The sequence below is a fragment of the Tympanuchus pallidicinctus genome, unplaced genomic scaffold (genome assembly GCF_026119805.1).
Source record: "Tympanuchus pallidicinctus isolate F22 unplaced genomic scaffold, pur_lepc_1.0 scaffold38, whole genome shotgun sequence".
NCBI classification, from domain to species: domain Eukaryota; kingdom Metazoa; phylum Chordata; class Aves; order Galliformes; family Phasianidae; genus Tympanuchus; species Tympanuchus pallidicinctus.
In genome coordinates, this window is record NW_026294756.1 from 1,135,002 (window position 1) to 1,145,875 (window position 10,874).

Below are 10,874 nucleotides of genomic sequence, written 5' to 3' on the forward strand. Positions count from 1 at the left end.
GGATTCGCTTTGATCCTCCGCGCCGCCAGGGGGCGCTCAGCGCCTCGATCCCCTCAGAACGGGGCGGCGCTGCGCGTGCGCGCGGTTCGAACGTGTTGGCGGCCGCGGCGTTCCTCAGCGCGGGGCGATCGTCGGCGCCACTCTTCTCTCCCGCCGTTCGCTGCCGCTGTTACCCTGCTCTATGTTTGAAGAATGTCCGCGTTGACAGACGGAGAAACGTCCCAGAACGTGCGGAAAGGTAGCGGCGGGGTGAGGTGAGCGGACCCCGCCCGCCCGGCTGAGGCGCGGGCCCGGCTGAGCGCTCTGTGCTCTTTCAGGGAGAAGAATCGTGAAGTCCCGCTACCTGCAGTACGATAAGAAAGAGTCCAGTAAGGTACTCGGCACTCTGGGCTCGCGGAGTTGTGAGCGAAGCGTTGTGCGGTGTGACATCGGCGCGGGGCGGGCACCCGGGAGAGCGGCTGGGATGGTCGGTATTGGAGGGGGGGACAGGGCGGGCTGTGGATGCTGCCCACGTTCACTCCTGTCTGCTTTCTGGTCGTCAGAATGCTTCAACAAAATCTTTTTCGTCATCGACTTCCAGTGCATCTTCTACAGCTAAAGCAAGACCGGTGCTCGCCCAGAAGTCTGAAGGTTCTGGTAAGTCTTATCAGAAGGATTTTGAATTCTGTCATTTTCTCAATGTTTTTCCAGCATCTGCCGCTCTTAACAACTTTAAAACATGTGGTAAGGTGATGTTTATAATACTTACATCGCTGCTATCTCTAAGGGAATTAATGTATAGGATTATGCTGTGGGATTAAGAGATGCAAACTCTTGTCTGGATGTTATCGTAAAACACTACTCTGGAAACGTTTGGGATAAAATTCTGAATTACTTTATTTAAGTTGCGAGTACACAACTGGTGCATATCAAGTGAATGGGAAAAGTTTGCCCCATACTATTAAAAGCTGTAGTAATTGGACAGATAAATGTGATGGGAAAGATGCTACCACAAAGGTGTGATGACAGAAGGACCAGCATGATAGAAAGGTGCCATAAAGGAAGAGAAGAAGAATATTTAACATAGAAGATTCTAGATTGACAAGTACCTCACCAAGGAGGAACCTCCAGAAAGAAATCCTTCCCTAGGGCCAGTCAGCCCTTAAATGAGCTCTAAGAGAGGTGCAGCCAGGCTCCACCCCCCCTGTCTCACAGCTGAGTTGCCTTCACCTGTGCCCCCAGGGCTGGCTGGGTCCTTTCCCCAGGTACTCAATCAGGCTGTGACTCAAGACTTCCCATACAAGAGCATATAGAGATGTGAGCTTGTACAATATCTGCTTTAATTTTAGTTTGATAACAGCTTCTTTCTGCAGGTGTTGCCTCTGGCTTGTTAAATCAGAGTAGTTTTGAGAAAGGTGACCTGCAATCCACTTTATTAGATGGAGATAAAATTACTCGACCAGACCTTGATCTTTCAGCTATTAATGGTAAACCTCCATTCATATTTAATTTCTTATTGTTTTGAATATATATCTATTAACTTGATTATAGATTTCTACTGGATTTGCCAAAAGATGGTATTAAATAAGATAAATGTTTATTTTTTGAGTTTATTTAAAGACTTTAGAAACTTTAAAGAATTCAGAGTTGGAGTGAACCTTTTACTTCTCGGTATCTTTTGGGTGTGCTCTTTTTTCTTTTAGAGTTTAGGATCAAATATTAAAGGCCAAAGTAACATCAGGCCTTTGTAACAGATAAGGAGCGTTAGATAAGGAGCTCTTCTGAAAATTATGCCACATCTGTTAGGTAACTGTTACCTAAAGTTAAATACTTGTCTTATCCTCGTTATCTCGTGAGCCCGATAAAAAGCTGAAAACATGGCGCAGTAAGTAGATATACCATCTTTAAATTCTTAGTGCCTTTGAAGGATCTGATGTCTGTTGACCTACCCCCGCATATTGCTCATAACTTTTCTCTAATGACACAGATAAAACCGTCCTACAGAAGTCTACAAGTTCAAAGGCTTCCTGCAAAACAGATAAAGGGCCATGTGTAAAAAACCAGAAATCGGTGAGTCTCGCTGCTTCCGTTTGTTAAGCATCTTTATTTTGGGATATGTGCAATGTTTCTGTTTCTCTAATATTGGTAACAACCATTCAGGTTTCTGGGCTGCTCCAAAGCCAAATGAGAGCTCTGTTGTACTGCTTGCAATGTTTGTTTTGTTCATTGGGTGTAAGTCTCAAAGTTTTACCACAGCTTGTTGTAGTAAAAAAATTTGCTCTGTAGCATCTCTTCAGGCTAATTCTTTTTATGCTTCATTCTAATTATATCACGTTATCTTTAAATACTTCCCAACCATTTTTTATCAGAAAATTATTTCTACCTAATCTCCCTCACTGCTAAGTCCTCAGGTTCTATTCTGGTGTTTCAGATATCTGCTGAGAGCAGCATAAGGGTTGGATGAACAAAGAATAAGCATTTAGTTAATCTGGGTGACTGTTGCTGATGATCATGCTGATTCTGGCCACAGACTGGACTTTCAGTAATTTATTTACATCCTGAAAATATGACTGTTTAAATTCCATAACTGATCCAGAATTTTCCTTTTTTTTTTTCCTTTTTTTTCTGCAAGAAAAACAATCCTGCTGTTGTGGGGGCAGAGCTGAGCTCTCAGGAGCTGATTTTAACTTACCTAAGAGTGAAGGTGAGTCAGTCAAGTGTGTGGTGTTTCAGATGAAAAAGAAATTAAACGACTTTGATATCGAGTTGTATGCATGCTGATGAAAGTCATGTTGTTATGGTTTTATGTGTTCTAAACTACGTGCTCTAAGCCTACGTGATGGGTGTGCCTTGAAAACTCTGAGTGAGTTCTATGCCAGTTTATTAAGCTGGTGCTGGTTCTTCATGAAGCAGGGACAACTGAAGTTCCAGGGAAGCAGGAGTGAATGTTTGGAATTCAAGGCTGTAGCAGTGATTTTGTTTTTTCTCACTCAGTAGTATATAAGTGTAGTTTTCCTTTACAAAAAATATATTAATTAGGAGTCAGTAGAGAAAAGGGAGAGAAGGCTTTAACTTAAGTGTGCTAGACTTGCATTTGTTACTTCATCTTAAGTAAGTTACCTTAGCTATGGATGTCTCTTGGATGTAACAGCAGCAGAATGACGTGGCTGAGCTCGAGGAAAAAGCAGAAGAAAACTTGTTAATGTTGTGTGAAGAAAAAGAGAGACAACAGGAGAAGCTCTATGAGTTGAAGCGTGAAATTCTGCTCAGAGAGAGAGAGGAAAAGCTTGATGAGGAGCTTGTGAAACAGGTAGGCTTTATTGCAGTTCATTCTGCGTTTGAACAATCTGTTACATTGTTAACAACGTACTGACAGCTACTAGACTGTAATAATCTAATAATAATCCTTTCTCAAAGATGATTTCTGTGCTTTTGTGGCCTGCTGAGGCACAGTTTTATGCATCTGTAAACATCTACTTCCTGCTGTAGCCTGTTGTGCTCTCTAGTAATCTAAACAAATGCCTTTGTCACTTTTTTGGCCCTCCCTGATGGAGGCAGGAAGGAGAAGTTGTTGCTGTTAGGCGAGGGGCAGCAGCACGAGCTGCCAGAGCAGTTTACATCTCCTGTGCATGGACTGTAAACATCTTAAAACCACACTATTTTGTAACTGCAGGATGTTATGGCTGGAGCAGAGATGCTCACCCTTAAATGCGTGGAGGACATCTCCTGTCGCTTTATACTTTTGTATGTTAGACAGTAATAGTTCTGATCTGGTTGTAAGAAGACAAACTTGTAATGATTTTCTTGATAGCAGATCATCTTTAGAAGCTAAAGCCTCCATATTCTCTCAGGTTTTCTTAGTTTTGTTGCATCAAATTAGAAGGGTAGGGTGTTTTGAACAACTGATTGGCAAAACTGAACATATGCTTGCTTTTATATGTGTACAAAACGGCTGCTTTGTGAAGAAGTGTTGATTCATCATGTCCTTTTCAGATGGAAGTACTTTCTCCTCTTGTTCCTCTTCTTGAACAATTTAAAGAGCAGTATAAGAGCTTTGCAGTTGCTCTGGATGCCACTAGACATAAATTACCCATTAAAAACATTCACATAGAGGGAGATATGCCAACGTACCTAGGTATGAACATTATATTTCAAATATACTTTCAGCAATAGGTGTTTCTATATGCCAGACTTGTTATCTTGTGTTTCCTAGACCTGCTTGTGGTCACTGGAGCAGTTTTTAGTGCCATTCATAGAGTTTGTCTGGACACTGGGCTGCAACATTTGTCATTTGTTTTGATATGAGTAATTACTGTCTCCATCTAACCATTAAACTGCTGTCACACTTTTTTTTTAAACATATCTTTGGGAGAAAATGAACTTTCTAGGATTAGGACAGTCTATATAAGCCTTTATATTTTATTTTTTTTACTGTATTCGTTCCGTTCTTCCTTGCTGGCTCTTCCTAATGTGTCAGCAAGTTGAAGAGTAGTAGAAATATGGTGATGTCTTTTTGTTCCTGTGTGAAGGGCAGGGTCCCATGGACAGACTCACTTGTGCTTCCTGTAGAACTTCATCCCTGCTTACACTTCAAAACAAATGGGAAGATTTTATTGAAAATCATAACGTTCTTGTAAGAGCTTTTGAAATATGTAAGGCACGTATTTTTTGCTTTGTGAATGCTAAAGGAAAGGACAGGATGAATTTCAAGTTGGTGGTCCTTTCCAACATGCGATTAGTTATGGAATTTTGGGGGTTTAAAGCTTGACATTTTTCTCTTGTATTTGAATCTGGTAAAATTCTGTGAGGTGCTTGAGTTTGATCAGCAAGTTGAAGTAGCAGAAATAGAGTTGTTGCTGTTAGTCTGTAGCTAAAAGTGATTTGGCTTTTCTGATTTTCTAATGGCTTAACAAGCAATAGTTTGTCGTTCACTTGTTCCTCCTTGCTGTAGCTATTACATAATCTTGTATTATTAACTGCATGCATTTAAAAAAAAAATTAACATCTCTTATGTTGTAGACAAACTGCAAAAGCAGTTGACTGTCACCCAGGAGCTTCTGGCAGAAGTTATGCCAGACTGCTCAGAAGAAAGTGCAAAAGCATTCAGTGAACTGCAAGGTACTGAAGAGGTGTTTCAAAAGCTGGAGAAAGAACTTCGAAGGTATTTACAGCAGTGTGAAAACTCTCTGTGTGTTCAGAAAAAAGCGTGTAGATCTGACCTTTGTATCCAGAATGGGTCCTGGAGCATTAATGGAGGGAATAGTCCTGCTCAGTTGCAGGCATCTTTGTTTCTGTCCCTGCCCTGCCTGTAAAGGAGAGCTGTTTTGTTCGGTCTGTGTAATCTTAGTTGGACTGCAGGACTGCTGCAGCGTGCTGCTTTCTGACACTGGGAGGGAAGCTGTGAATCTCCACATGGATACTTTGGTGGTTTGGTCGAAGTTTTCCTCCACAATGACTGACTTCACCTGCTTCATTTGTTCCAGGAGCTTCACTCAAGTGCAGAACCTGTCGTATGAAGCTAGCAAAGAAGTTTCACTGCATAATCAAAGAATATGTGAGGACAATCATGGCGTAGATGTTGTGAAGCACTGGTACTTCAACTGAGTGTCTGTGATCTGTGTGTTTTATTTTGTTTGTTACTGATGGGTGGGTCCTAAATCAATGTCAGACTTGTATGTTTTTGTTTATTGTCTTTGATTTGTCCTGTATCTCGCTTTATTTATGGACAGAACACATCCAGCTTTCCAGTTTCAATATGAAAGCAGCTACATGTGTGACTGATCTAAGAATGGAATTTTCTTCTGCTTACCCATAAGGAGACTTATTTTTTTAAACAGCCATTTCTGTGACACTTTTATCATCACTTGCTGCCTTGGTAATACTGCAAGTTAAATCAAATGTTATTCTTAGCAAACATGAACTATGTATCCTTAAACTCACTTTCTTGCACCTGGCTTTGAGTGCACTGCTTTGCAGCTCTTCCCAGCACAGTGTTCCTTACAGGGCCACGTCTCAAGAGAGAGATGTGGAGCTGTGTTTGTTGTACTATGTGGTTTTTTTTTTAATCTGGATAGGAGAACCAGGAGGAATGCACAGCATGATCATTAATCACTTGGTGAACAGCTTCCAGAGGAACTCTTAATTGCCCCTTGTGTCTGGGTTTTTCAAGGGGAAAAGCAACGTGGGTAGCAAAGAATGAGGCTGGTGAACAGGAGTAGAGTTTTGGTATATTTTTGCCTAATTGTCTTGTAAATAAATTACTGAAACATAAATGCTTTTGTATTGATGCTTTCTCTTGAAGTGCTTTAGATCTTTATTTTAAAATAAAGATTACTTTTTCACTGCTGCGTTAGGAGCCATCATGTTTGAAAATCTTCACTGATCTCCTAAAGAAGCTTTTGTTTCCACCTGGCTTACAATGGGCAAACATTACACAATGTGTGCAGGGGAGGATTTCTAGGCATGAAGTCCTAAGGGCAAGTCGTGTCCTCCTGGCACCCAAAGCTCAGATGCCAGAAGATTCTGATCATGGAAAGAAACTTCTAACCTTAATAGTGCATAAGTGCTGGAATGAGAAAGATAATAATGATCTGTTAGAACATGGATGCTAGCTGTGGAAATGGCTTTTTCAACACGCAAATAAATGATTTAGGTTTTCTTCCTGCTGTTAGCAGAGGTCTAGAGAGATTCTGTCTCCGATGATTAAAAATAAGATGAAATTAAGCTGTAGGACGGGGTCAGTAGAGGTGTGTATTGGATAAGTCCACGTACGACAAGCAGTTAAGACCTCCATCGTATGTAATTTCAGTGTCATCGTTGCACAGCAGCTGGTCCACGACGTGGTGGGAGGACAATTATTTTCAGATGTTATCTTTTATTTCTATTTATTTTAGCTATGTTAGATCAGCTACACCTGACAGCTTACCTGTGTGTGAGCTGCCTTTTGTGCCCCACATCACAGGCAGCTGCCCGCAGCAGCGTCGTTTCCCTGCACAGGAAGGCAAACTGCGCCTGCAGCGTTCACCGCTGGGTGGGGAGCTTTGCTGAACGGCCGGCTCGGTGAGTTGTAGCTCGGCAGTCATTCTGATGGGTGCAGAGCTCCGTACAAAGGGCCATAAGTGATAACGCTGCTGGTCAAACTGCGGTTTTCCCTGTGAATAAACGCTGGGCTGCGACCTCGTGCCTTTAACCTGTTTGTTGTAACTGCCGTTGCAGGACTCAGAAATCTGTTACGAGGGATTCCCTAAATTCTATGGGGGCATGGATGGCATAATTAAGTAAATCGGGTCTGAATTTTGTTTCTGCACCATCACAAGGCAGAATGGCTGTCCTAGGACTTATTGATGATAGACTTCGTTGCTTATCTTAAAAATAAAAAAAGTACAGGACATACTTTAAATTTGAACCTTTCATCTTCAGTTAAATGACTTTCTACCACTCTTAAGTGGTAGATTTCAAGGACAGTTTCCATCTGAAGAACACCGTGTGCATGCTGTGACTGCAGGGTTAGGGACACCTCTTCACTCAGCTGTTTATCCTCTGAGTGAAAGAATCCTTATGCAGAGTTTCAGTGGCCTTCTGGATTTTCTCCCTCTCATCGCTTTCTAAGCTATGTAATACATCTGTACTGACGCTCAGTGAGATGGAATGCTGCTGTGTTCACCCTGAAGGACGGTGGGGGAGGAAAGGTTCTGGCTGCGATGGCAATTAAAAAGCTCTAAATCGCAGGGAAGTTCTTCCTTGCTGCTGCAGGTGGCAGTCATTACCCGCGCAAGAAGCCCAAGCACTCAGAGCTGAAGGCCGACAGCCCGCGCAGGGCGGCGAGGAGCACGAGGACGCGCACCGTTGCTTCGGAGGAATCGCAGGCGTTGGTGTAATGGCCGTTCTTTCCTAAACGGAGCACTTGTGTGAAGCTCTGTACCGGTAGTGGACGAATGTCAGACGAAGCAGCACGCTTCTTCAGGAAAAGGTTGTAATTTTGGACTTTCTTCACTGTTGCTTGAATGGAATATTGATTCTGATTGATTCTGTTTTGACTCTTTGAAGAAACAAGAAGTCTTTCAGGTTCCCCCAACACAGAACAGCTACGGGCACTCCGTACTGTCATACTTACCAGTGTAAATCCAAACCAAAGTGCAGGAGCTGAGCAGATGTGGCAATGCTGACTTTGTATTTCCCACCAATGTTCTGACAGCATCGCATGCTCTGAGTCTGCCTGAAGTCCTGGGCTCTTTTCCTTCAGGTTATTGAGCCCTTCTTACTTTTGCACCTGGAAATAGTGACGTCCACATCTGCTGTGTTTATAATATTGTTTCAATGCAGATTTACTTCTGTTCTATTTAAATTTTTGGAGTTCTTAATCCCTGTGTGTTCATCTTTTGGACCAGAAGTTAATATTTCCAATTGTTAACATCAGGTTGTCCCAAGGCTTTGTGTCTGTGTTTGTACGTGTAATGTTTGGGGCATTTTTCTCTTCTCAAAACAAAATAATTGTATAACAAGTCAAGTCGGTCTGAGGGCTTGAGGGAGACAGACTGGGAGTGCATGGTGGAGATGTAAGCATTTACCCTCTGCAAAATTGTGTTCCAGTGAGCACAAGGTGATTGGTGAAGATCATCCTAAGCCAGCTTTGTGCTGCACAGACTGCCTGGCCTGGGCTGTGAGTTTCTTGGAGAGTCCTGCCCTGGTTGTTTTAACCTCCAGCTCAGGAAGGCTGTGATACAGCGTTTTTTGTTGTTGTTCCTGTGCTGTGATAAGGTCACCAAGGGTCAACATAAGGAATCACCCCTTTTTGCCATTCTGCTGCAGTGCAGATGCAGCTCAGGAGACAACTGAGGCCTGTTTGTGTCCCCAGCCCTAGAATCCTTTGTTTGTGCCAGCTGCAAATGGAGCCGATTCTTTGCTCATCAACAGCAAATAAATATCTCATGACCCCAGCAGATGTTTCTGCATTTTAGGCTGATGAGAACTTGCATGGTTACTGCAAACTGCCCTGCCTTAGAGTAAATAGCACTTTGTTGGAGATCCGGAAGCTCATCCTGAACGTGACAAACAGATTTCTGGCCAGACTGCGATTGCCGGGATGTGAAAAGTGTTCTGCAGAGGCAGAAGATCTAACAGCTCTGAACTGCACCATTGAGCCACACCAATTACACCAATTAAGAGCATTTCCAGTGATTGTGAGAGCGCTCCTGCTCAATCCACAGAAATAATTTTAGATTGGTCCTTCCACTGTATTTGTGTGAGGCCTCTCAAGCAGGTACAGGGATGGAGGACTTGCTCTGCAGAATAGTTTCAAATCAGTTTCTCTTAAAATGTTCCTGTGAAAGCATTTCTGCATATATCTGCAGTTTCTGTAAGAATACCTTGCCCTCTGTAGCAGAAATGCTGAGCCTGAAGCACCTGGTGGGAGGGCAGGGCCAGCCCAGGGGAGCTCAGGTGTGTGCAGTGCAGTGCAATGCAGTGAGTGACTGGAGGGGCTGCAGCCAGGATCCCCCCCCTTCCCAGCCCTCATTTAAGGGTTGGCACTGGAAGTAAGGGGAGCTTCTAGAGATTCTCTGCTTTGTTTCCATGTTCACACTACTGCATTTGGGCTTGTCCTCATTTACTGCAGTCTTCTATGCTTGGCTACCAAAGGGGCTGGCGCAGATGCAGAAGGAAAAGGGAGAACAAAAAATGGCTTTTAAAGAGAAGGTGCTGTGGTTTTTTTTATAACGCTGTAAAAGTTAAGTAGAACCTTTCTCTTGTCACTGAATTTTTAAGGACTGACACAAATGTGTTTTTCCCTTGGGAGGAAGGGACCAGTGGTTTGGGTTTCCTTACGCCAGAGGTCTCTCACTTGTTTGAGGAATACCTCTCTCACGTTACATGTAGTTATTTATCAGGGTAGAACCGACTTAAAGTGCGTTCACACCTTCTGTACAGTGCAGCCTCTCTGACATACCACACAGCCACATGAGCCCCTGCACATCCTCAGCCTGGACAAGTGCCTGAGATTCCTCAAATGTCCTGAGCAGCAGAGCTCCTTTTTTTTGTAAGCCAAACAAAAATCTGAGCTATGCGCCGTGTGAGCCGTGGTGAATATGGCCCATAGATGCGACTGATGAATCGGTTTTATACATAAGAAATGCTTACAGAACTTCCTTTAAGCTTCTAACTGTTCCCAGATGTGGGCTGAGGCGGCTGCTGGAATTCCATCACCTGTTGCATCACACTGAATAGGACTCATTTTGGCAGGCACAGAAAATTCCATTTCAGTAACTAAATAGTTTGAAATGATGCTAAAGCCTTTTTTTTTTCTTTTTTCTTCTTTTTTTTTTTTTCCCCAGACCAAACTTATTCTACCTGCTCTTACAGGATAGCACGTACTTCCATAATTAAAAGACTTTGCAATCTGCAGAGGCGGCAGTGGCCTTATTTCCTACAGTCAGCAAATATTGAACTGAAAACCTTCAGTTCTGAAGGAGTTTCAGTGGCACTTTGTGGTGAGTTTTTCTGTACAGAGCTCAGATCTCAGGTGTGAGTCTGCAGAGAGCAACCTGTGCATCCGTGCAGGTGGGTGGGTGATTAATGGTGGTGATCAGCCTGTTTTTGAAAGCAGGATGCTGTTATGCTCAGAACTTACCTGATCTCAGCAGAGCTATTAATGAAATCATTGTTTGGATTGGTGAGCTGTTGTACATCAGTTATGGACTGCTTTACCACAAAAAAACAGCAGAGGTGCTTTGTTTTCACTTTGCCTCCTTACTGCCTTTAATTACAGGCCCCCAGCCTGCTGTTAGATCCTACCCTTAGGAGGGAGGCTCACATCAGTGCTGCTGCTTTGCAGATAGGAGAGCTGAGGCACGCAGGGCTCTGAAGGTGTATCTGAGAAGATGAGGATGCTGAAAAAGAGT

The 10,874-nt window shown here is 43.1% G+C and overlaps 1 protein-coding gene across 2 annotated transcripts; it reads left to right on the forward strand.

Annotated features, from left to right (window-relative positions):
• Positions 1 to 12: 12 nt before the first annotated feature.
• On the forward strand, positions 13 to 6,320 carry HAUS8 (HAUS augmin like complex subunit 8). 2 transcript variants are annotated; one of them, XM_052699947.1, is made up of 10 exons: positions 13 to 238; positions 318 to 373; positions 543 to 636; positions 1,353 to 1,466; positions 1,967 to 2,049; positions 2,612 to 2,683; positions 3,131 to 3,289; positions 3,973 to 4,114; positions 4,999 to 5,140; positions 5,463 to 6,320. In XM_052699947.1, exons 1-10 carry the CDS (start codon positions 193 to 195, stop codon positions 5,581 to 5,583), a joined length of 1,029 nt encoding a protein of 342 aa, XP_052555907.1. In that variant the 5' UTR covers positions 13 to 192; the 3' UTR covers positions 5,584 to 6,320. The 2 variants fall into 2 exon arrangements, with proteins under 2 accessions (XP_052555907.1, XP_052555908.1); XM_052699948.1 differs by having other exon boundaries at positions 3,134 to 3,289.
• The last annotated feature ends 4,554 nt before the right edge of the window (positions 6,321 to 10,874 follow it).